The 27,362-nt window shown below is 39.9% G+C and overlaps 1 protein-coding gene across 1 annotated transcript in view; it reads right to left on the reverse strand.

Annotated features, from left to right (window-relative positions):
* Positions 1–780: 780 nt before the first annotated feature.
* COMMD10 (COMM domain containing 10) overlaps positions 781–27,362 on the reverse strand; it is a 66,962-nt gene continuing 40,380 nt past the window's right edge. Inside the window, exons 6-7 of the mRNA XM_079995869.1 lie at positions 1,486–1,545; positions 781–979 (exon numbers count right to left, since the gene is read on the reverse strand). Of these exons, the coding sequence (XP_079851995.1) occupies positions 941–979; positions 1,486–1,545 (99 nt within the window). The 3' untranslated portion in view covers positions 781–940. The remainder of the gene's footprint in view (positions 980–1,485; positions 1,546–27,362) is intronic.

Genomic DNA, 27,362 nt, shown 5'->3' on the forward strand with positions numbered 1-27,362 from the left:
CATGGTAAAGGATGGGAACAATAACATGCAGGTGGAAATAGTTATTACTCATTAGGCTAAGGAAAAATTTCATCTCCATTAGCAGAATTAAGGGTCTTGAATAGGCATAGTCTTAAAGAATAGTGGTACTGAAATATACCAGCTAGAATTGAGGAGCCTGGTCCTGGTTACTGCCTTAAGTGGGAGAATGCCTGGAAATCACATAAAAGACCATTCTGAAGGAAGAACAGCTGGGTGTATAGGCATAGTAAAAAGATAAATTCTGTCAGAGTATCAAATCTATGAAACTTGGAGAAAAGCAAGAAAAGGCCATCTCATGTGCTTGACCCAAATTGTGCCTCAAACTAAATCTGTCCTTAAACTTTCTAGATTTCTTCATTTTGATTATAAACTAGGAGAGCAGAAGGCAGAGACTATCCCTGACTGGGATTTGCATATGTAGGGTTCAAAACCTTATGTGGACTATACTTGGATTCATTGTTAGTTAGGTAAGAAGGTAAGGAAGACCTTCACCCACCTAGTCTGAGGAGTTTCCCCACTAAAAATAGAATTTTTGAATAGGTTACAGTCTTGGAAAACAATAAACACATTTCATTTATGGACCACCAATATTTAAGTTACCATCTTCTCTGCAAAAACGTCACCAAAGCCAAAACCGACACAATACACTTCAAAGTAATTCAAAGAACAGCAAAACAAGGTAGCTATACTCTGCCCCCCAATGATACATGTTCTTGAACACTGGAAACTCTGAGGAGATTAAGTCAATTAGAACTTCAGTTTTCCTGTCAATGATTTAATTTAAGTTACTGGCCAAAGAAGAGATAAGCCATTTATTGACAACAGCCAACTAAGTATTTCAGCAAACACTGCCAGCCAAGTTATCTTCAATATTGAAGTGAGAGGAATGTGGTGGGAGAAATTAAGTCTTCACACAGTATCACGTAAGAGAATCCAGCTGTGCTTGTATAGTCTCCAACTATTTAACAGAAAAGAAAAAAGAAAAATGTTTAGAAACATGGAAAGTAGAAGAGAAATAATAAACTCTGCAAATTCAATATATCCAAACAGCAACAAGAACTCCTGAATGTGTTTCCCCATGAAATTAATTCCTGCAAATCTGCAACGTATATAAATGTTTAGTCTGATTGGGTGAGTTCACCATGTGTATAAGCACAAATAAGGATATGCTATCCTGAAAGTCTCTTGTCCTTTTGTTAAGTTTGTAGATTTAAAAGGGTATATAGCAAGCATCACCTTGTTCGAAAGCACTTCAGCGGCAAATGTGAAACCTGCATTCAGTTAGTGCTTTATAGGAGACATAACTCAGAGATGCAGTGCTTTGGGGGATGAAGCTATTACATGTTTACAAGGAAAGCGCAAACCAAAAACAGCTAGAACCAAAGGACTGGTAATAAAGACTTATTAAAGGTAAAAGAAAGGTTATCAAAATGTTAGGAAGTCTGTAAAAGCACCAGTACAGACCTTGTTATAGAACTCAAACAGCTCTTGATGACTGAATTCCACAAACACTTTCTCCATGTTCTGTGAAAGAGAAGAAAAGAGTCAGCCCGTATAATGTGATGTTACCTGCAACACTTCCTTTAGGCATCATGACTCTTAAAGTTTTAACTCCAGCAGTTTGGGACATAAAAGAGCAGAATACTCCAACAAACTCCTACAGATGTTCACAGTACATACATATTTACATTATGGAGAGAGAGAAATGATGTTTTTTGGTCTGCAACTTCATTTGTTCCTCTGGAAGTTGTTCTCCAAGTCATAACAAAAGTAGATGCAAAGAAGAAAATTATTTCATTGCTGTGCTTTTCTTTTTAAACACAAGATTACATTTCAACTTTCTCAGTAGTCCTTTCAAGCGCTGGCAAATTCCATTGCAGGGAGACTGTGCAGGCAGTGAATGTGACTGAACTCACAGAGCCGTTAAAAGTAAGTACATCAGCTCAGAGTTAATACCTCAAATTAATCTAGCAGTTTTGAACTTTTCATGCTGAGATTGCTACAGCCATTCACGCAGCCGTTCTAGTCAAAGTTAACGATTAACCAAGCTGCTTCAAAGCAGTGGTAAACTAAAAGGAAAAGAAAAAAGGACACAGTGGATGAAACCGATAACAGCTCTGTGCATTAGTAATCCTATGGTGGTTTGAAGGTGGCGTTAAATACATTGTTTTAGGCATTTTTTTTTCCATATGTATATCCAACCTGATGGTCTACTTGAGTCAAAAAAAGCATGCATGTGATGTCTTCCTACACTGATTGTGCCTCTGCATTTGCTTCCAGCTATATAGCACTGTTTTCTATCACAGTTGCATCCCGTCCAGAGCTGAAGTAGTACATAGGGATACGCAGCAACTAACTCCAGCAGGTAGGTTAGGCCACGAGGGAATGACCTGTCCAAAAGTACATGTCTCCCCAGCCCAGGTGCAGCACACTGTTCACTATACCACAGTGGCCCAACTATCCCTGTAGAAAAGCTGTCACTGTTGTATTGATCCTGGTGTGTTGCTTTATCGATCTGTATGGAAGAATTTCTTCTTGGCACAACCGACTACGGAAGGAAGTGCAGGAAACAAATTGATGGCAAACACACGCATACACACAAAGTACACTCCAGCCCAATTAAGACAGATATTAAAGTACAAATTGGGACAAGAACCCCATTCAGTTTGCTTGAAGGCTGCACTGAAAATTCTACTCTCTCCAGTGTACTTTTTTTCGGGTAAGACTACTGCATTAGCAGCTAATCTTTCAGTAGGCATTGTTGATCAAGTTACCTAAAAGGAAATAATTTCTGAAGGCTAAAGAATCTGATTTTAGTGCCCAGACTTCTTGTTGTTTAGTCGTTTACTGCGTACTAAACATTGGAAACATTGGACGCAGGTGGCGCTGTGGGTTAAAGCCTCAGCGCCTAGGACTTGCCGATCGAAAGGTCGGCGGTTCGAATCCCTGCGGCGGGGTGCGCTCCCGCTGCTCGGTCCCAGCGCCTGCCAACCTAGCAGTTCGAAAGCACCTCCGGGTGCAAGTAGATAAATAGGGACCGCTTACCAGCGGGAAGGTAAACGGCGTTTCCGTGTGCGACTCTGGCTCGCCAGAGCAGCGATGTCACGCTGGCCACGTGACCCGGAAGTGTCTCCGGACAGCGCTGGCCCCTGGCCTCTTAAGTGAGATGGGCGCACAACCCCAGAGTCTGTCAAGACTGGCCCGTATGGGCAGGGGTACCTTTACCTTTACCTTTAAACATTGGAACCCCAACGTAAACGAATGGTTTATTAAACTGTGGGGTGGTGCTCTTTAAAATAAGCTTACTTGGTATATCTACATTAAACAAGGATAATGCAAAATGTATGTTGATTTAAGGTGAAAATTATTTGGAGCTTTTCAGAATGCCAAGCAAAATATTGTAAAAGGTAATCCTTTTCCTCTGATATAGTATTTTTCTTGCCTATTCAGACATGGATGTAACATGACACATACATTAAATACATCACTTGCCACAGCCTGTATGAGGAGCTGGCCTGCCCCCCAACCCGCCCCCATCCCCAACAGTTACAGGAAGAAAGTCAGGGGAGCTCAGAATGAACTCTGGCTTTCCAGAAAGGTTAAAAACAATAAAAAGGTTTCTTCAGCTATGTTTGAAGCAAGAGGAAGAACAAGCAACTAAGTAGGTCCCAGGCATTCTCACACACTGGATACTCCTAAAATACCCACTCACATAACCTTTATTTTATAACAGATAAGAGTTTCTGAATAAGATGTGTACAAAGGTTAGACTCAGACCTTCTCTAAAGTGATTTATTATTATAACGGGTGTATAAAATCAGTTGTGACCATGCCAGACCAAAAGATTAAACAAATTAAAATGACACTTCTTTCCCCCAAGTGGTTTAAGATGTGCTTTATATGCATCTTCGGTTCAAGGCAGGAAAGAAAAACAGGAACTACAAGGATTGGATTTGACCACTGGCCCAACTATTTCAGGGAACTTGGGACTGGCATACTGAATTTTCATAAGCAAACACACTGCCCAATGCATACCCTTAAAAGTGGCTATTAACAGCCATAAAATCACTGGGGCCAGCATGTCTACCTCAACGCCGCCTCCTCTCTTCAGTAGAAAAAGCCCCTATTCTAGCAATCTGGGGGAACTTACAAAGGACCAGTAATTTGTATGAGAGACTAGTCTTAGCTCTAGTGGAGGGAACAAAGCAATGCTGGGAATGGGGTAGAGAATAAAAAAACAGAAGTCCTGGAAAATGAGTTCTTTCTGCCATGATTCCCGCTGCTCCTCTCTCTATAAAAAACACACACCATAATACGCTAAAAGGAAAGAGAAAGATTTGTAAAATGTTCTGTCGGCCTTGAAACAGAGAGCAACAGAAGAGGGACCCATTTCTAAACAACAACTTACTGTAGTGTCTCAACCTCCTAGTTTATCACCTGCAAACTGAATCAATGCTACTAACACACAATTCTGAAAAGCAAACACACACAAACGTTAGAAAATATTACTGGAAGTTTGCTCTTCACGCTATACAAACAAAACTTGGATGCTTTGCTCAACTGTCAGTCGAGATTTGGCACTGGTTAGCGCAGACCCCACGTTGCCCAAAACTGTTCACAGAAAGTCACAGAAGAAAAGCCTCAATATACTTTTGTGTGTATCTTTTAAACCATTCAACAAATAAGTATATAACAATGCTGTGAAAGAGTACCGCTGACTGGAAATTTTGCTTTACTTTAATTTTTGTTTTAAATGTAATATCCTTGGCACCCATCAACATTCAGAACTTCTTATACTTTATAGGGTTTAGGTATATTACATTTTCTACATTGCTTTCCACTAAAAAGAAGTCCTGGATCAATTGACAACCAAAGTAAAAGAAAAAAAGCAATTACAACATTAAAACAACAGTACAACATAGCTCAAGGGACGCGGGTGGCGCTGTGGGTTAAACCACAGAGCCTAGGACTTGCCGATCAAAAGGTCAGCAGTTCGAATCCCCACGACGGGGTGAGCTCCCGTTGCTCGGTCCCTGCTCCTGCCAACCTAGCAGTTCGAAAGCACGTCAAAGTGCAAGTAGATAAATAGGTACTGCTCCGGCGGGAAGGTAAACGGCGTTTCTGTGTGCTGCTCTGGTTCACCAGAAGCAGATTAGTCATGCTGGCAACATGACCCGGAAGCTGTACGCCGGCTCCCTCGGCCAATAAAGCAAGATGAGCGCCGCAACCCCAGAGTCGGCCACAACTGGACCTAATAGTCAGGGGTCCCTTTACCTTTACTTTTACAACATAGCTCACGACACATCAAAACGTAAACTGTTGAAGTTGGTCTTGAAAAAAATAATCTACTGATGATGCAAGGGAAATATTATTTAAGATAGAGGTGAGGAACCTCCAGCGTTTCAAATCTGGCCCCTTTTACATAAACCACGGTCACCTGACCCATAAATAACATCATATGTGACAACAGGTGTAGGGCCTACAGAGGTGCAGCCGCCAATGCGCTTAAAGTGCACTTCCGATTGTGCATTGGTGAGGGAATCCAGGCTCTGACTCTATGGCACAGCCAAAACCTGCTGAATCAGGTGTGCAGGATTTAGCTGTGCACAGTCTGTGTGCAGGATTTAGCTGTGCAAAGGATTTAGCTTTGAAGTCTTGACTTTGGGACTTCAAATCACCCAATCACCTGGTGTCATTGTGACATCACGTGACTGACAAATGAGCAGCCCTGTACACCTGTCAATTTTAGCCCATGAGGTTAGATCCTTATAAGCCAAAAAGGTTCTTCATGCCTGACTTGAGAGATTTCAGCACTTTAGCATCAAACCCTTCAACTCAGCTTCGTACTGATTCATGTTGCATATTTCATTCATTCTTAACTTCCAGTCTGCATTTTGACACAAAGCACTTGGTTCTATTTTTCCCCCTGCCTTTCTAGGGAACACATATGAAAACAGAATTATGTATTTAAAATATTGCCACATTTTGTGCAATTGTATTAGTGACTGGCAACCTGGAATTGACAGCATGCTGCATATTTCATTTACTTTTTAACTAATGTTATTACTGTTGTAAGCTACTCAGAGAACTTGGTTATTGGGTAGCATGTAAATACTGTTAAGATGTAATAAATAAATGAATGATGAGACTCATGGTGAACACTAAAAATATATATTTAAGGCTGGACTCCTACCTTGACTTGTAACGTTGGCTGTGCTGTGTTTACTTTTATTTATGTATTACTACAAGGTTTATATGTTGTCCATCAACACACATTCCCTGGGTGGCTTACAAAACAAGTAGTATTAAAATGCAAGGTAATAATTTAAAAACCACGTTGAAAAACCCCACTAAAATGCAGCATTAAAATATATATCCTTTCTAGCAGATGAAAATACAATAAATTAGCGTCTCAGTTTACAAAATAAAACATGGCGTAAAACAATGGTCCAGTTTGCACGTAACAATAAGACAAACCATGGATAAGCAAGGGTGTAAAAATCACATCTGCTTTACTCTTCACAGGTCCTGCAGAATCAAACCACGGTTTGGCTTAGCGTTATGCCCAAACTCTGGTTCGTGGTTTGTTTTGTTCAAGGCTCAAAACAAAGCACAAGCTGTAACAAAGCTTTATTCTTGGCACTACCATTCATGGTTTGTTTGGAGAGAAACAAGCCAGAGGCCTGGGTTCAAATGTAAGGCGGAGCCAATCCATGATTTGGCTCCAGGTAAGATTGCCGGAAGAAATATCAACAACCTCAGATATGCAGATGACACAACCTTGATGGCAGAAAGTGAGGAGGAATTAAAGAACCTCTTAACGAGGGTGAAAGAGGAGAGCGCAAAATATGGTCTGAAGCTCAACATTAAAAAAACGAAGATCATGGCCACTGGGCCCATCACCTCCTGACAAATAGAAGGGGGGGAAATGGAGGCAGTGAGAGATTTTACTTTCTTGGGCTCCATGATCACTGCAGATGGTGACAGCAGCCACGAAATTAAAAGACACCTGCTTCTTGGGAGAAAAGCAATGACAAACCTAGACAGCATCTTAAAAAGCAGAGACACCACCTTGCCAACAAAGGTCCTTATAGTAAAAGCTATGGTTTTCCCAGTAGTGGTGTATGGAAGTGAGAGCTGGACCATAAAGAAGGCTGATCGCCGAAGAATTGATGCTTTTGAATTATGGTGCTGGAGGAGACTCTTGAGAGTCCCATGGACTGCAAGAAGATCAAACCTCTCCATTCTGAAGCAAATCAGCCCTGAGTGTTCACTGGAAGGACAGATCCTGAAGCTGAGGCTCCAATACTTTGGCTACCTCATGAGAAGAGAAGATTCCCTGGAAAAGACCCTGATGTTGGGAAAGATGGAGGGCACAAGGAGAAGGGGACGACAGAGGACGAGATGGTTGGCTAGTGTTCTCAAAGCTACCAGCATGAGTTTGACCAAACTGCGGGAGGCAGTGGAAGACAGGAGTGCCTGGCATGCTCTGGTCCAGGGGGTCACGAAGAGTCAGACACGACTAAACGACTAAACAACAACAAAACAGCAGCAGGACTGAGGAAGGAATTAGCATCTCCAAGCTTGCAGGGCTCCCTGAATTCTTACAAAAATAAACCAGCCCTTAGGGCCTTTTGCACAGCTTCATCTGAGCTGTGTTCAGGATCAGGATAAAAACTGAAGGAAACTTTTTCCCCTTTTCTTTTCTTGGGAAATATTTTAGCTGTTTGTCAGAAGGGTACCCCTCATCAAACATGCAGATTCTGACATGAAAAAGTCATCTCAGTTCTAAGTAAAACTGGCATAATACTGACAGATGTCAAGTTTTAAAACTAAAAGCTACCTTTTTTAAAAAAGGCACTAACATGGCAAATTAATGTCAAGCACATCTAAGAAGGCAGATGGAGAGACAGGTTGGCTTGTGAATGAGCTGCAAAATAGCTCTTGCTGCAAAAGAAGCATTCAGAATTTTCAATAGTTTGTTAGTAAAAACTAATGGAAGCCTAGTATATACCCTTTACTTTTTAAGAGTCTAATACTATATGGGGTAAAAACAAAATTTATTATTTAATAATATTGGGATTTCACAGTGTTACCTGCCCAAGATACTATTTAATCCCATGAAAATAAACACGAGTTCAGCTAAAAAAACAGCTTGGGAAGCTTTCTTTCAGATTGCACAGATTATGCAGTACCTTATATCAAAATACCTGGCTGTACTTCTAGGCCTGTCCACAAAATCACAAATCTAGATGGCTTGAAGTATCATCACTGTCAGTACTTTGAGGAACAAGTAGAGGTATGGCGTGAAGCAGCTGGCTGCCTAACTGACCTGTTTTCAGGTGCAAGGAGTGGGAAGGTTAGAGAAAACCTCAATAGCATAGTGTTTTCCTAAATGGTGCTCATAAATAAATAAATAAATAAATGAATGAATAAATAAATAAATGAATGAATGAATGGCCGGGATCTGTTCCCTGATCACACTACTTAGCTGCACTTAGTTACTACTGAAATTACTTTATTTTTCACTCTATAAGAAGCACCAGACCATAAGACGCACCTAGTTTTTGGAGGAGGAAAACAAGAAAAAATATATTCTGAATCCCAGAAGCCAGAACAACAAGAGGGATTGCTGCGCAGCGAAAGCAGCGATCCCTCTTGCTGTTCTGGCTTCTGGGATAGCTGCGCAGCCTGCATTCGCTTCATAAGACGCACACACATTTCCCCTTACTTTTTAGGAGGGAAAAAGTGAGTCTTATAGAGCAAAAAATACGGTAAATGGGACTTACCCCATTTATTTCAATGGGAACAGAGCCCATTGCAATTTCATCCAATTAATATGAAAAAAAACCGAAGCTGTCTTTATCTGTTATGGAACTCTATAGTAAGATTTAGTCTGGGCATAATTCAACAACTTTGATAGTTCTGGTTTTTATACTGCAGCTTTATTTTATTTTTCCAAAACCACTACCTTACAGTACAAGTTGATACTTACTTGCATTAGCATGGATACAAATGCGAACATTTTGTGGACTTCCTTGACCTTTTTATCTGCTGAAGAAATTTTGCCAAGAGCAAACTGTGACCATTCAAGAGTTACTTTCCTTCTGTACTGATCTCTTATCTGGCACAGTATTTCTGCTTTTTTACATTCTCAAACAGAACACACTGAGCGAATTAGGTTACCAACTACATGCCAATCAGAATAGAGAATTCATTTACTGCTGTTTATGTGTGTGTGTGTATATATAAAAGTGTCTGTGTGTGCAGATATGCCACTATGATTTAAAAGCTCACTAGGAAAAAGCTTAGCCACAAACATAAAATGCAATATATATGTTAAGAGTTGCTTTTCGAAAATCATTAAGGCTTAGCATTGCTCTGTAATCGGACTTCTTACTATTAACTGAAAATCATTGATTAAATTAAGAAAGAGCTTCTATTGCAACAACTCTTTCCTTAAATGTTATCTTATCCCACGTATTAAAAATGAACTTTTCTTTTCCTACCCAAGCACACTGTATCAAATGCAATAACACACACCTTAATCACACTGTATTAGCTAGAGATTTGAGAGAGAAAGGCTAAAAGGCAAAGCTCTGCCTTCCTCAGTCAATATCCATTTTGTCTGGTACAGTAATATTTTAACCACAGAAATGAATCAACATACCACTTCATCTTTTAAATTACATTACTGCCTAAACTCCGGAGTAATGAAGTCAGTTACAGCACAAGAGGGAAAGGCAACGAGAAAAGCAAGTTAATATTTCTCAACAACATAGCTGTTTTAGTTTAAAGGAAAGGCAAGGAAGAGGCAACATGACAGAAGGGTATAAAATTACGGAGAAAGTGGAGACGATTCACTGCCAAAGGAGGCAGCAAAAGCAAGGAACCCAGCGTCTCCCATCAGGACACACACACCCCAATCTGACTCTGGGCCCATCGTCATAACACTCAGGTTCTGAAGGTCTGATCCAGTAACGCCATTTGGCTTTGGCAATCCACATTTCCCTCCTTCCAACCTATGCAAGAAGAAGTTGCAGGTCCCACAGTCAGTCTCTAGCTTCTCAGTGCTGCTACTACAGCAGTTAAAAATGGATAAAGATGAAGTGATACACATAATAATATATTAGGACTGCCCTTGAACAATGACCTTTATCAGGTGTAGGTTTACCAGGTGAGCAAAAACTTTTGAACCAATCAGTGTTACACTTACTAATAATATTTCATGTCACTCAAACTAATGTCACCATATTCAAAGGAACAGAATACAATATGCAAGACACAGATTGGTCATATCTTCTTCAATAACAGTTTCCCATAAAACAGAACCAGCTTCTTCTACATCATCATCAACAAAATTCCCAAAACCAGCTTAGACTGTGCTCAGTGGGGAGAAATTTGTTTCAGGCTAATGAAGCTCTAGAAAAGCACCCAGTCACACGGGTTTAAAAGTGTTTATGTTGAGCCAAGACATCACATCATTTGCTTACTTTATTATAAGAAACCACAGCTATATCCCAAGGCTCAACACCAATCAGCTAAGGTTGCTTTGATTTGGATTCTCATTGGTACCTTACTGGACATTTGGACTCATCACGTTTTCTTCCACAAAGCTGTGGAAAGAAAAATCGGCTGCAATTCTGTAAGAAACGTGTTAACTCCAACCTCCCATTTAATCTAATTCATGGTATGTCCTCCAACACGTCTAACCATTCAGTTCCATAAGAAAGTACATCTATTTCAACAGCACTCATTTTTATTTAAATATCTGTTGTCAATATTATGAATGCCCCTGGGTCATTCATATCAATGAGGTTGAACTCTACCACTTTTTGTTTGGAATATAATCCAAGTCTTCCTATATTTTGTGTGTCAGTGTCCCAAAGCTTGTATTTTCATTTAAAATACTGGTCCTATGAACACATTTATTACTATAAGCAGTAACATTACTATAAACAATGTCAATGTTCCTGGAACAACCTTATGAACAGAGGCTGAAGACTATATACTTTAAAGACAGGCATCTTCCCATCTTATTTACAGAACTTTGAGTCATTTTTGTGTGCATTTCAGAACTACGGTTTGTTTATCAGGGGATATGAGCCCTAATTCATAATGACAGTAGCGATATGATAGCCATATGAAAATACAAAAGCGGGGACATGATTGTCCCAGAAGGCCTAAGGTCTACTGGGAAATGTTACATTTCAAATTTTAAGACAATGGAAGACTGAGCCATGATGAAGAACTTGCCAGAACTACTGAAGTGATTCTAAATCATTAATGCACACTGTAATCAATAGACACATTACAAGACAATTCCTGCAGGATCAAACTCAAGTCTAACATTCTTCTCACAATGGTCAACAAAATGTTGACTAGACTACCACAAACCATTGCTCCCCAACATGCAATGGGATTCTACTTCAGAACAAAGAAGGTTTTTTTCCCGTTATGGCCTGTGAAGCAGACTTGCTCAATTCAGGGTTCAATTTTTCATCTTACAATTATGATTTAAAATAATAATAATAATAATTGTGGTCTTGCTCTGCGCTACATCTTCTCTACAACAAACATGTTAACCAGTTAACATATTGGCCATTTAACATTCCAGTCATTTTTGTGTTTTGCAATGGCCTCACTTTCAAGGATTTTTAAGGATTTTAATCCGAGCCACCTTTATACTTTTCAGGATATATTGATTACCTAAACACAGTCTCCGAAACTGACACTATGGAAAGCCTGGTGTCCATCAGATGGTGACCATTTCTCATTTATGATTGATTGTTGATGCTTAAATAGTCCTGTACCAAACGCTTGCCATGACAGCAAAATAGAATGACTTTGCTAAGGGTATGCTCCCAGATAGAATCAGAAGAACTATGAGTAGAATGGTACCCTTTGTTCTAATGTTTGTTCTGTAAAAATACTGAAGAATGGCAAAGCTAAAAAGACAGTTGTCTATACAGCATATTTGGGAAGTACCATTTAAGTCAGTACAGCCAAAAGATCACAGTCTATAAACACAGACATAGCTAGGAGATGCAACAAATTTTTTTCATAAAGGTCAAAGGGGTATAAAAATGAAGGGAAACGAGAAATTGTCTGACTTGGAAACAGCCATGCCGTGCCATGACATCTTCGGGCAGACCCTGAGTGTGATATAGCCAGACTTGGCAAGCCAGGCCCTCCAATGTTTTAACTGTTCTTACAAAGAGAGAGAGAAGGAAAAGGCATTTTAAAGGCATATAGTGAACACTTTCAAGATTGGTTGTTGTTGTTTAGTCGTTTAGTCGTGTCCGACTCTTTGTGACCCCCTGGACCAGAGCACGCCAGGCGCTCCTGTCTTCCACTGCCTCCCGCAGTTTGGTCAAACTCATGCTGGTAGCTTCGAGAACACTGTCCAACCATCTCGTCCTCTGTCGTCCCCTTCTCCTTGTGCCCTCCATCTTTCCCGACATCAGGGTCTTTTCCAGGGAGTCTTCTCTTCTCATGAGGTGGCCAAAGTATTGGAGCTTCAGCTTCAGGATCTGTCCTTCCAGTGAGCACTCAGGGCTGATTTCCTTAAGAATGGAGAGGTTTGATCTTCTTGCAGTCCATGGGACTCTCAAGAGTCTCCTCCAGCACCATAATTCAAAAGCATCAATTCTTCGGCGATCAGCCTTCTTTATGGTCCAGCTCTCACTTCCATACACCACTACTGGGAAAACCATAGCTTTAACTATACGGACCTTTGTTGGCAAGGTAAGGTCTCTGCTTTTTAAGATACCTTCCCATTAATTTTGTCCCTACCTTGAAATGGTTGAGATATGTTGTTTGTTTGTTTGTTTGTTACCATTTCAAAGAAACATTTAATACAAGTTCCTCGTGCCAATATTTAGCCCGGAGTTGCTTTTATCTTTCTTAAAAGGCTCATAATAAGGCCCTGGGGGGAAATCCATAAAAAAGAGAAGGTAAGCAAGGGAATGTTGTTAACTATATGACTGGGTTCATTTTTAACAGCATCTGTAAATAACAGTTTAATGCTATGGAGTGTATTAATAGCAACTGTTGCTGGGCAGACCATAGGACAGTTTGGGTTGCGTGTTGTTGCAGTTTCTCTCTTGGCTATAAAACTAAAAGCAAAAGATCAGCAGTTTTTGCTGCTGAAAAAGCTGAAGGAGAAATGTTACAGAAGACATGGCGCTTCATAATTAAAGGAGTGGTTGCATTTCAGAGAAGAATCAACTAGCTCAACTTTCTGTTTTAAGAGTACTGAACAACAGCCACAGGCTACATTTTTAAAATATATGCATAAACACAAGAAATACTGACTGTACTCCAGCCATCTCACCACATCGGTAAAACAATATAGTTGTAAAGGGGGAGGGAGTGACACGCATACTACTAACCCTATGTTGTTGCATAGTATCTCACACCAGAAAACAAATTCAGAAATCTTTTTTTAAAAGTCCTACAGTATCATTTACATTTTTCTCCCTTCCAAAAATTGACTCAATCAGTATGCAGGCTTTAAACAAGCCCATCTGCTTTCCTGTCCATCCTAGGAAAATTAATTTTCAGTGACCAGATTAACAATTCCTCTACATAACAATAAGAAGACTAGCACTTAGGACTTTTGCTATATTGCTCCTGGCAACGTGCAGAGACCTTTTTCTGTTAACTCTTATTAAAATGTACAATGGTAGGGCATCTTTCAAACTGAATTTTTTAAATCTACAACTCTTCAATGTTTGGCGCTTCATATCCAATGCACATTCTAAACAAAGTGTGTCAGTAGCAGACAGCATATATTAATAATAATCAGGCTATTAGTAGGGACCCTTTATTGCTGCTCTTAATAAGAAGAGGTCGTACACCGGAAAAGCAAGTTGGCTGCCAATCTGAATCTCCTTTACATGCCAGCCTGAATCGCCTTCTAACGCTAACCACTTTGCACAACCCAAGATCATTTTAAATTAACTATGATTATACCTTTACTTACATGTCACAATCAAACAAATTGATATAATTTCAACATATGACCATAACACTTCAAATATGGATGAAAACATATTCCTGGCACTGAGAAAAAAAGGTGAAAATAAATATTCAAGCTACTGAATATAAATTTGTGGTTTTTAAAAAATATATATATTAAGCTAAAGTATTATGCAAAACAGCAACAACAAAAATCAAATCCATGAAATTCGTAAGAGGCTAATTTACTGCTAATTCCATGCTCTTAAAACATCCAGAAAACACTACAGACTTTTTCCAGTATGGAATCATTTACAGACCGTTCAAAATACTGATACACCTCACTCTGGTAGATGTGTAGACCAAGTCTAAGCAAGGAAGTACAGGGGAAAGAGAATCAACATTCTACATTTTCCTTTCTGGAATGACAAAAAAATACCCTAACTTTAATTTGGTCACTCATTTTGCCAAATGATACATCATCTCCGATCTGTACTCCATTGCAGGTTGCAATGGTTGTAACCACTGAATCCTGCAAGCATTGTATAGTGTTGAGGGATACTGTCAGAACTCCCGAGACTTTCATGTCACCAAAAAGTACTCTGTGTCATTAAAATAGTCCAAGTGTCAGTTTGCATTTCTTAGTACAGAACGTATTGATCTGATGTGCAGAGATCTTTCCTATTCTACTTAATTCAAGAGGGTTCTGGAAGCTTATCTGTGTGAAAGAAACAAGCAGAAGGTCCATGATGTTTGGGTTATTCCTTCAGATAAGCTGAGTACAGCTGATTTGAACTGGTACGGTTATCTTGTTCAGTCAAGGTCATGCTGACTATAATAAGGCGAGAAGGAGCCAGGGTTTCACATTCTCTTTCTATCTCTTTTTGTGGTGTTCTGTACATAGTATGCTTAGTGTTTAAACTTATTATAAGTTATTGTAAGGTTATGTCTGCTGCAATTGGATATCTTACGGTCAGGGCCAATCCTGAATGTATTGGATTTGTGACCTTTATGCTCATTTGCCTTCAGTAGCAGTAAAGCTCTGCTGGATGAAATACAATGGCCTCTGGGCTATTTTGGGGGGAATCCTGCAACGTGTTTAAGTTGCTACTCTGCTAACGATACATTGGAAAACACTCTGAGTAGAATTTTCACGACACCAAGTGCATTAGTTTGAGATTTTTAGAAAGAACCAAACAGGTTTTGAAACCATCTGGTAATGGCTAGCTGTGGGCTAGGAGTCTTGGAGGGAAAGTGCCATAATGTAAGTGAGAGTGCTTTTAAGTAGATTACCTGTGGTGAAGCCATTTGCATGGGGTCATATCCCGACAACCACATGGAGAGAAGTGGCCAAATGCACATTATATTTTAACATATCAGCAGAAATGAGCAACATGCAGTTCAGGACATGCTAAAAATAGTCTAACCAACTAAACGTCCTTCGGCTGCACTCTGTCCCCTGAACATACACTGGTACATATATGTCAATTACATTAAAAACAAAAACAAAAAAATTCCAGCATGAACAGGAAACAAGACCAAAATTGTAGAAAGCCAGGTTTTAATAGCACTCTAAGAACATTCCATTCATGACCCCAAACAAAAGGAAATGAATGTATATGAGAAGATGAACTTACTAATTATTCAGTTTGGATACAAAAGTTCATGACAAAAAGATCTATAACTAGAAATTCAGTTTCACAGTGAGTGCATGCCTTCACTAATAACTCGCAGGAAGGACCCCTGCAGTAGATTATTTTATTTTCAACACAGGACTTCATAATTATGAACATACGACTACAATTTAAAGCTGCGTGAACTCCTGAATAGATCTCTGACCAGCCAAACAATAATTACCTACTGCTTTGATATTGCAGTTTCTGCTGAAAGGTTTATAAAATATAGTAGATGAAAAGAGTGAGAATTAATAACCTGGAATAGCAACTTTAAAAAAAAAGCACCGCATAACTTTTGTCGCAACAGTCTGAACTCAAACTCAGCTAGCCCTCATACAAGCATACAATCACTTACAATAACTTAGATACAAAATGATTTTTAAAATAGTAAATAAGTTTATGTTTTGCCATATATTACTGTAATCAATGGACTTGTCTGGAGGTAATACAGGAACTCTGACAAGTAAGGGGGAAACATATGTCTGGCCTGGGGGTGAGCAAGTGGCGATGCCTGGGCCAAATATGGCCCAGCTGGTCTCCAGTTAACCACCCTTCCCTAAGCGGCCTTCCAGTGAAACCACAGATGCCAACTTAACATTTATTTATTTTTTTATAAATATTTATTAAGATTTTTTAAATACAAAAATGCAAAAAATAATAAACAATATAACATATATCGTAACATATTTTCAAAGCTTCTTTGGACTCCCTCATGCCTCCCGCTCCCACTTGCATCATTGTAAAAATTTTTCCAGCAATTTATCAACTTGTTTACATTCTTAAATCTCATTCATTTAATTTAATCTAATAATTCTCCAAAAAAATTATATTTTCCTCAATCTCGTTTATCATCCAGATTACATCTAGTTTAATGGTGCTCAATTGTTTATGATCTGGCATCCTTCTTAACATTCAACCAAATTACAGTGTTTTTGTAAATAAATCCTAAATTTCTTCCAGTCTTCTTCAACCCTCTCCTCTTCCAGGTCTCGAATTCTGCCGGTCATCTCAGCCAATTCCATATAGTCTATCAGTTGCATCTGCCATTCCTCCAGTGTGGGTAGATCTTGAGTTTTCCAATGCTTAGCGATGAGTATCCTTGCTGCCGTTGTTGCATACAGGGAAAAAAATCTGTCCTTCTTTATCACCCTCTGGCCGACAATACCCAGGAGGAAGGCCTCTGGTTTCTTAGGGAAAGTATACTTAAATACCTTCTTCAACTCATTATATATCATTTCCCAGAAGGCCTTCACTCTAGGGCACGTCCACCAGAGGTGAAAGAATGTTCCTTCATTTCCTTTACATTTCCAGCATTTATTATCAGACAAATGGTATATTTTGGCAAGTTTAACTGGGGTCATGTACCATCTATATATCATTTTCATTGCATTTTCCTTCAAAGCATTACATGCAGTGAAGTTCAACCCAGTGGTCCACAACCTTTCCCAGTCCTCAAACATAATGTTATACCCAATATCCTGTGCCCACTTTATCATAGCCGATTTAACCATTTCATCTTGTGTGTTCCATTTTAACAGCAAGTTATACATTCTTGAAAGTACCTTGGTCTTAGGTTCTAACAGTTCTGTTTCCAATTTCGATTTCTCCACCTGGAACCCTAACTTTTTGTCATTTTTAAAGACTTCTTTAATCTGAGCGTAGTGTAGCCAGTCTCGCACTTTATCCTTCATTTTCTCCAAACTCTGCAATTTCCAATTGTCTCCATCTTTTTCTAGTATTTCCCAATATTTTGGCCATTTGGCCTCCATATTGGGTTTTTTTCGGGCCTTAGCTTCCAGCGGTGAAAGCCACCTTGGAGTTTTATTTTCCAATAAGTCTTTATATTTTGTCCAGACATTAAACACTGCTTTTCTGACAATATAATTCTTAAAGGCCTTATTGATCTTAACCTTGTCATACCATAAGCATTGTTAAAACCTTCCAGATCCAGAACGTCAGTGTCCTCGAGAAGTAGCCAGTCTTTTAGCCAGCAGAAAGCTGCGGCCTCATAGTACAACTTTAGGTCTGGCAGGGCAAAGCCCCCTCTTTCTTTCGCGTCAGTTAATATCTTAAACTTAATTCTGGGCTTTTTGCCCTGCCAGACAAACTTAGAGATGTCTCTCTGCCACTTCCGGAAGCACTCCGTCTTGTCCACAATCTGTAGTGTTTGAAACAAAAACAACATTTTTGGCAATACATTCATCTTAATAGCGGCAATTCGGCCTAACAAAGAAAGTTTCATCCAACTTAACATTTAATCTGCCGCTAAGCGAGACTCTTCGTTTAACAAAATACTGTTTCCCTATCAAGGTGCAATCATGCTATCTCTACCAACGCTTTCAAATGCCTATTTTTACCTAAGCATGAAGGTCAGCTAAACAGAGAAATCAAAGGCTGGAAATGGGATTTCCTCTGCCCCCACCTGCTACAGCCCCCTGCTCCATATCCTACACACCATTCTCCCAAGGATCCCCCAAACCCCAGGACAGATTTTTAGGAGGGTGCAGTGAAGTGAAAAGGGGAAGGATGGAAAACCCTGTTCTGTGACTATATTCTGTTCACAGAAGGAGTTAGGATCTTGTTGCAGAATTTGGGACAAACATATGAATGATATGTTCAAAAGGGGGGTGGGATGGGTTTTGAAGTCTGATATTACTAATTGTCTGATATGTCTTTTGCTACCTTGCTTCTGGACAAAAAGGACAATTTCCTCATCCTTCGCATAATGGCAAAACTGTTCCTAAAAGTGACTGCAACGAAGAAGAATCACAGGATTTGTGTTATTTTGTAAGAAGTCTCGTCGTTTGGAAGTGAATGCAGAGGAATAGAAGTTCTGTTGAACAGAGTGAAAAGATCAGGTTTTCCTACTTAGCCATTCACAGTACCCATCTGTTTTTATGTTTTGTGTTACACTTTTATACTTCATTTATTATATTGACTGTGTCCATAATAGAGAAAAGAACATTTTAGATATATATCGGGCTCAAATTTCGAAAGCTGTTAGAGATGCTTTTACGAACTGGAAATTTGCCAGATCAGAATAGCTTTTTCACTGGATTTGGTCAAGCATTTCTGGTTAACAAATTTTGGGGCTGCTCCAGTAGCTCTGCTGAAGCAGCAGCTCCATCAGGCTCCTTCCTCAAGTGCTACTGGGCAGTATCCATCCCATCAGGCTGCAGCAGCAATTCAGATGGGAAGCAGTGCCAGTCAGCTGTTTTGGGAGCAGCTGGTCATTATAAAAACTACTTCACAAGTTTAAAAAATGGTGCCTGAGGGTGCTTGTTTTCCTCTTTCCTCCCCATTCCTTTTACCTTTTGATTACAAGCCTGTGGGCAAAAAGGACTGTCTTGACTGATCATCTGGAAGTCCCTCTGGGAGCCTTTCTGGCAAAGAGTGGTATAAAAATGCTTTCAAAGTAAGGTATATTATAGATGCCACAGAGGTTCTGCTGAATGCCTCAGTGAAAACTTGGTTTGCTTCCATTATTTGGAGAAAAAAAGCAACTATTGGTTTTGCCACCTGATCCCTAGGTTTGATGTCATATTTTGTAACAACTACAGTACAGTCATACCTCGGGTTAAATACGCTTCGAGTTGAGCGCATTCGAGTTGCGCTCCGTGGCAACCCGGAAGTAACGGAGTGCGTTACTTCTGGGTTTCGCCGCTTGCGCATGCACAGACACTCAAAATGACGTCACGCACATACACACACGCGTGCAGACGTGCCATCGCTAGATACGTTTACCTCTAGATGCGAACGGGGCTCCAGAACGGATCCCGTTCGTATCAAGAGGTACTACTGTACTTTTGCAAGACACTCCCTGTTTGTTTGTTTGTTTATTTCATCTATATCCCACCTTTCCTCTAAAGAGCTTAGGGTGGTGTACACAGTTCTCTTTCCCCTTTTATTGGCACAACAACCCTATGAGGTAGGTTAGTCTGAGAGAGAATGGCTGGCCTACGGTCCCCCCAAGAGCTTCAGGAGTGATTTGGGGATTTGAACACTGGTCTCCAAGGTCCTAGTCCAACACTCTAACCTCTACAACCACACTGGCCCTACCTATATCAGGTTGCCTTTAGCTGCCTTATACCAAAGGACCAATATACATGGTCCATTAACGGTCTTTAAATGGCAGCAGCACTTTGTGGTCTTTTTTACCAGTTCTGCTTTCAGAGAGCCTTTAAAAAGAATATATTAAGTGCTTTGCATGCAAATGCAGATAGTCTACCTATGAGCAATGGCATCTTCCCTTCAAGGTTAAAGAAAGGGGTTGTAACATTTCCTCTCCACTCTTTAACTGGGTGTTATGGTCGTCTGTAACTTTTAGTCCAAAGGGACTATTTAATTCTGTGAAGTGTTTCGAAATCATGACACCACAAAGAGCTTGGCTTATAAATCAGAACAGTAGGCAAGCATTCAGCACCAACAAGGACATACTTTAAGTTAGTACCCAGCAACATTTATAACCACAGCAAAACAGCAGCGTTTATGAACTATTTCTAGCCCAAGGGGAAAGAGATTGTCACAAGTTCTTCAAAGATGGTTATGTAAAAAGGGACCAGAAAGATGAAGCAAAGTCATAATGGGACATGATAATGGTGCAACCATTAAATGACCATTAATAATATAATCTAAGTAATTCTATGGTCATTCCCTAACACCATTCTCCAAACACAACTGAAATATTTGACACCTTGGAGTTTCAAGTAAATGGGATTGTTGCTGTCTCACAAACTTGATGGTCAATCTAAACTTCTGCAGGGTATTTGCATTGTTTCATGTCTGTCTGTCTTGCATACAACATGTGGTAGGGCTGGGAGATGTCAGCTTTTCAACACTGCAGTGTATCACCAGCCAAACATTACAATATGGCTATGCATTGTGTTGCAAGCTAGGAGAGGGGAAGGACAATCGCCATCTCCTTGCTTTGAATCGTTCGTTTGCCACCTTCCCAGCGCCACAGTACCTTCCCCTCAGGGCAGCTGATTTCCCAAGGAGCCGATTTCTCCTCTGGGCTGTGGTGCATGTCCCCCACCCCGATTTCAAACCTCTTTCACTGCATGCCCAATTCTCCATGCTCCTTCATCCACCCATCTCAAGCCTGGCCAAGGCTGCTTGTTCCTGCCACCGGGTGCTAGAAGCGGAGGAACTAAGGAGCAATGGTGGTTTCACTCACAGTATACCACTGGGTGAAGCCACCAGAACACTCTGGCCCTCATCCATCGCCTCATACATTGGTACATTGCCCAGGCCCACCATGTGGAAGTCAAATTCCTCATGGGGCTATCCCACACGACTGCTGTGCACATGTATACAACAACCACAAGGGTGTTGTAGATCTCCCTTGTCTCTATTTGGCAAGGTCTAAGTAGGCTTTGAGATTAAATTTAAAGGAAGGGAAGAAGCACAATGCAGCACAGCAAGGAGTTCCTGGCAAAAGGGGATTTAAAATCTCAGCTCAAGTGATTATATTGTCTAAAAGTTATGCTTTTCCTGTTTTTATCAATTCGTCAATTATGAGCCAAGTAACCAAGAAGTAAGTACAAAAAATAGTAACACCCTATTGCTCAGCAGGATGCTACATCCTTGAACTTCCTGCAGTGTTGCTTCCTGTAAATTAAGAAACATCTGCACAGAGAACAACTTTAGTAAGATTTGCAGGAATAATGTCTGCTTAAAGAAACTCCACGTTACCCAAATATAGCCTGTATAACTCCATATAACCCAAATATTATAGTTGCTTCTTTTTCCTCACAGAGTTTAGTGCTTAGAGGAGTTCGGAGTATAAGTAGAAATCTTTTTCTTTAGATTCAGTATCAGCAAAACATTACTATGTGCATACAGAAATGATCAGACCTGAGCTAGGAGTGCTCCGTTTACAAAAGAATAAGACACTTGCCTGAGCTTGTGGAGCAGAGCTGAGAAAGGGACAGACTGTGTTCACAGATAACAACAGCATCATAGTCTGCTGCTCCCATTTTCCAAGACTGCTAGACAGTGTCAAACACTTACTTGTGACTGTTTTTGCCAAAGATTTCTGAGTAATATTCAGAGTCACTAAGGTTTGTTTTGGGGGGGGGGGGTTTTGGAAGCTTAGCTGATTATATATAGCATTCTCCAGTGGAACCTGTAACAAAGCATTGCAGTTATCTCCGGTCCCTAAACAGAGGAGGGTTCCTGGTCTGGGCTTCAGCCAGCCTGGAACAGGAACCCTGTGCAGGCCTCTCGGGAGAGAGAGACATTTCAGGGGACAGGAAAAGGAAAGGACACATTCTGGCCCCACCCCAAGCCCTGTGCCATATACAGAGTTACCTCGGGTTACATATGCTTCAGGTTACATACGCTTCAGGTTACAGACTCCGCTAACCCAGAAATAGTACCTCGGGTTAAGAACTTTGCTTCAGGATGAGAATAGAAATCGTGCTCTGGCAGCGCAGTGGTAACAGGAGGCCCCATTAGCTAAAGTGGTGCTTCAGGTTAAGAACAGTTTCAGGTTAAGAACGGACCTCTGGAACGCATTAAGTACTTAACCCAAGGTACCACTGTATTAGCAGAAGGATTTCATTGCAGAACATTTAATAGCGGCATAGTGGTGGGTGGGGGTCCTGGAGACTGGAAAAGGAAACATGCTCCTTTTTCCTTCATTTCCTGCTGAAACATTCTTGTATAAGTGCAGGGGCTGGGGGGGGCAACCCCCCATACTCCCTCCAGGATTCAGTATAAGCTGTTAGGGCTCTAAGGTGGCCTACTGCCTCTCATTACCTGCCCTCCATTTTTCTCCCCCTTGGCTTACACTGTAACATTCAATATCTCCACTGCTCTCCCTCATACACTCAATTGATGGTCTGTCTACAGGAGTCTAATTTATGCTCTTTTCAAATCCCTTTACTCTCTCGTTTCAAATGCCAATGAATTCTGTAAGTCCTAGAACCATTTTGGTCTTTAAAAAGGAAAAGGAAAACCCTTTTAATTTATAAGCACATATACTTCTGTATCCTGCAAAAGCCCCCAAAGCATATAGATGCCACTCCCTTCTTTTTGAGTGGCCTTGTTGTGCTTCCAATCACCTGTGGTTAATGTTGAAATTAATAATTTCTATTCTGAGGCAGGTCAAGCTAGGAAAGGATACTTGCAACAGTAAGATCTGCATTAATTGGACTGGGAGATAATGAGATCACTAGGAAAGTAGGCAATGTATCTTGCCGGAAACCTGCTGTCGCTAAATTAATAAAGCTTTCATTGCCTAGAAAAACTATTTGAAAACTAGACATGATAGGGGAACAACTTGAAAAGCATTTAACACACCTAAAATACATGAAATGTGTTCCCATGATATGTCATAGAATAAAAAAACTATTAGAAGGGATTTACTGTTGGATCAGAGAGCTTAAAGTTGACACAGCTACCAAGAAGATTGTCAGGAACGGATGATGTCCTGTTCTGTAAAGGTCTTATCTTAAACAGTTAACTCACATCGCAAGTACAGTGGTGCCTCGCAAGACGAAAAGAATCCGTTCCACGATTCTCTTCATCTAGTGGTTTTTTCGTCTTGCGAAGCAAGCCCATTGACGGCTTAGCGGATTAGCGCTATTAGCGGTTTAGCGGCTTTTAGCGGCTTATCGGCTAAGCGGATAAGCGGCTTAGCGGCTTAGAAAAAGGGGGGGAAGGGGGAAAAAGTTGGAAAAACTCGCAAGACATTTCGTCTTGCGAAGCAAGCCCATAGGGAAATTCGTTTTGCGAAGCGCCTCCAAAATGGAAAACCCTTTCGTCTAAAAGTTTTTCGTCTTGCGAGGCATTCGTCTTGCGGGGCACCACTGTATAAAAGTTTCAGTGACAGCACAATATTGCACATACCTACTCATAAGTCAGTCCCATTGAGTTCAGTAGGACTTGTTCCAGGTAAATTTGTATAGAGTCGCAGCTGAAGAAAACTTTTATCTTCATAATCCCAAAAGGTAGTATTTCACTCTGAAGCACATACTACAAGATGTTAGTTACAATTTGTACAGTTAGTATATCATGCTTGTCATTTATCAATATGAATTGGTTTAACACGACAAATTGTTTAGACTAGTAATCTGCCCAAACCTAAACTCCTTTGAGCTTGTGTGCGTAGCTACCACAAAGTTATTTGGCTTTGAAGTTTAAAAATATCACTGGCATCGTAAGCACTAACATATGCAATCAAAATATAAATTCAAATTATGCCATTTTTGGTTTGGAAATATTTTGCTGAACCCTTGCTTGCTTAATTTAAAAAGTCAGGAGTAACTCCTCATTTAATAGGCATATTAAATGGCATAAACTCTGGACAAAATAAAAGCTTTCTCTTATTCTGCATAGAAGCCAAGACCCCAAAAGCAAATTTTGTGTACCCAAAGCTGTACTTGTGTTTTATGAACAGCTGCCTTGAATCCTGTATAGTAAAAAGCTCTCAAAACCAAGGGGAGCAGCAAAAGAAATCTAGGATATGGCATGGAGGGATGGGGAGATGAAATCTGCTGTTGAAATCTAAAATCCCACTGGGTGGGTACAAACTCTTGAATAAGCTTAAAGTAGCTCTTCAGATGCTGGCCAAAAGCAACCCTTGTGATGCTCCAATTTTAAGCATGTATCAGCTCCAGTGAGGTTATCTCCATTCCTTCAGCTGCATTTTGATGCATGAAACTCATATAGTGCGAGGTGGCACATTTTTTAAAAATCTTTTTTTTTTTTTAATGTTATGCTCTTCATTAAAGCCATAGAACAGTTTGCAAGTAACAGTATAAAACGCATAATCATAAACAGTTAATTAAAAAAAATACAGTTAAAATCTCCTAAACCAACTCAACCGTTACAAAGAGCAGTGGGCAATACTGTTCAGTAAATCAGATGTCTAAAAAGCTTCTTTAAAGCAACATCAAAAGGACCCAATGCCCTTTGTATTCAGCATACAAAGGAGCGCAACATATGCAAACATTGCAAATGTTCAGATATAAAAATGTGCAACTGTCATGATACTATTTGATCATCCTTATTAGCTGATTGCAACGCAGTATTTCTAAAAGCATTGTCTTTAAAAGTTTTAAAGAGAAAGCACTTCTGCTGAAATATCACTGGACAGAAAAAGCATTAAGCGGTTAAATTACCATCACCCGCTGTGGATGTAGTCCATTAGGAAGTTTTACCAAAAAAATAACCTCCCTAAGAAGTGTGGCAGCGTAAGATCACATACCTACTAAAATAGAGAGGTCAATTTTGCAAATGCTCCTTAATACAGAGGCACATTCTGTGCTGGACCAAAACAATTTCATTTTGCTGTTAGAACATAAACCGCAATGAAAAATACACACACATACGCACCTAAAGTACTATGGTGTGCCCAGTCTGGGGAACGGAGCCATCACATCAGGTGATTATGCACTTTGAAGTTCTGAAGCCAAGACTTCAAAAGGACCTCACAAACCAACAAAGTACTGCTAAAACAAAATAACCCCCCCACACCCCTTTCTTTCTAGCAGCAAGTTTCTATGAACAACCTTTTCCAGAATTGAAACAAATCGAAAGATCCACTGGACTCACCTGAAGGGTGTATCTTCACACCAACATTTTGGACCTGCTCTAAACAAGAGGCATTGCTCCTGACGTGGGTAGAGGTCAATGTGAAGCGTGTCAGTGGAAAAGCAAATGAGCAAGGGGACCCTACAACCAGGGGAACGGCATTTATCAGACCAACTATTCTGCCAAATCCAAAGGGAAATCAGGCTGATCCAACTAGAGCTGTCCACTTTTCACCTCAGCAACCAAACACCAAGGTTCTTTTCCAGGTACCACCCACAAGTAGAAGCCATGGATGCCCTCCACACAAACTGGTCCAAGGGACTGACTCCTGTTTACTTTCCCCCCTAAAGCCTCTTCTAGCCATAACCCTCAAGAAGATACAGTAGGAATCACAAGAAGACCCTGGCTCACCGAGAAAACATGAAAGCCACCACGGCATCTAACCAGTGTTTCCAGAACTTCTCACACCGGAGACCAGCATAGGAGATAAAAATCTTCATTTTAGAAGGGGACTCCATTCTACTTAGCTGGGTTCAAGTGAGCAAAAGTTCCCTACAGGGAGCTCTCTCCATCATTCAAATGAGCAAGACTGACCTCACCATACATCAGCTGCTGCATGGAAGCTTTACTCAACGATATAATCTGCAGGAGCATTGCTGACTGTCCCACAAGTTGATGAAGCTCATCTGATAGCAAAAAGAAATCAAGCCTTTAGTACAATTGGCCTAATCCTGCGCAATTCTCTGTCCATAGATATTCAGCAGGTACCTTCTATTTTAACCTTTAAAAATCTAGTGAAAACCAAGCTTATTATAAGCATTGAAAAAATATCTTCCTTTAATAATTAACTGATCTATTATTTGAAATCTTTACATGGTTTTTATTGGGTATATGTGTTTGTGGGTTTCATTAGCTGCATAGATTTTTTGTATGAATAGCAGTATTTTATGCATACAATAAAAATAACACATTATGTTATTTAACACAACATAACATAACATAACATAACATAACATAACATAACAACATAACATAACATAATCATAATGTGTTAATAAAAATAACACATTATGATTGATCTCCTTGTTAGTTTTGTAATTGGAGTTAATTTTCTCACGCTTATGGGGACTGAAATATTCACCAAGTGTGAATTCGAGGCAGCCATCTTGGGTTCCAATATGAAAACTACTTACCTGATTGGCAACAGCTTCCCCAACATAATGCAAGTAGCTCTAACTGAAACAGACGTCTGCCACTTGTAGCAATGAGCTTCCTAAGAGGAAACACACTGTATCTAATTTTTTAAAGTTTTGAGCATTTGGAAAGAAAGAATAAGTGTACAAAGCTTCTGTTTATAAGACCTGCGCATGATTATTGTATGAAATAGGCATGATACCCACTTTAGAAGGAGAAATTAAAACCAGCTGCCTTGTAATTTTATTCCAATATATGCTGAAAATATTTTTATTGTGACAGGTGTAAAGCATGGCATGAATTCAAGAGGTAATAGCTTGAAGATGGCAAGGCTTTGAACCGTCACAACAAAACAGTAACTTCTATTAGGTTACTTTTCCTAAATCAATATCAATTACAATAACCCACTCATGAAACCTTTTCTAATCTAGCTGCCTTTTCAAACCCACTTCAAGAAGATAGAAGCTCTCTCATTCGCCACTACTTATCATCATTGTTAGGTATTTTACATAAACAAGTAGGCAAGCAAGAAAACCTCCTGATAAATTAATGTAATCATTCACTCATTTATCGCTAGAGACCGATACAAAAAAACCCTTTAGTCATGTTACCTATAAAAGCTTTTAGAGTGCCTCGCAAATTTATGCATACGTGCCTCTTTCAAGTGACATTTAACTTACTTCCCTGTCTTACTGACATTTATTGAATGACCTAGTTTGGCTGAAGTTACTAGAGTGAAAAAGTATCTTCAGTTTGATAAGTAATTTTGCCCAGACACAGTGTCTCATTCTGAACAGCATACAAGCATCTACGTCCCTGATTGCAAAAAGCTGATTATTCATACACATATTTAGGGGGGTGTGGAGGGTAGGGGAGCTTAGAGAGAAATGTGGTACTTCTAAAAGAACCTTCTTTAAAAATGCAAAAGTAAAGGTTTTCCCACTATTAACCCAAACACTGAAATATATG

This window comes from Podarcis cretensis, assembly GCF_951804945.1.
Source record: "Podarcis cretensis genome assembly, chromosome: 11".
In the NCBI taxonomy this organism is placed as follows: domain Eukaryota; kingdom Metazoa; phylum Chordata; class Lepidosauria; order Squamata; family Lacertidae; genus Podarcis; species Podarcis cretensis.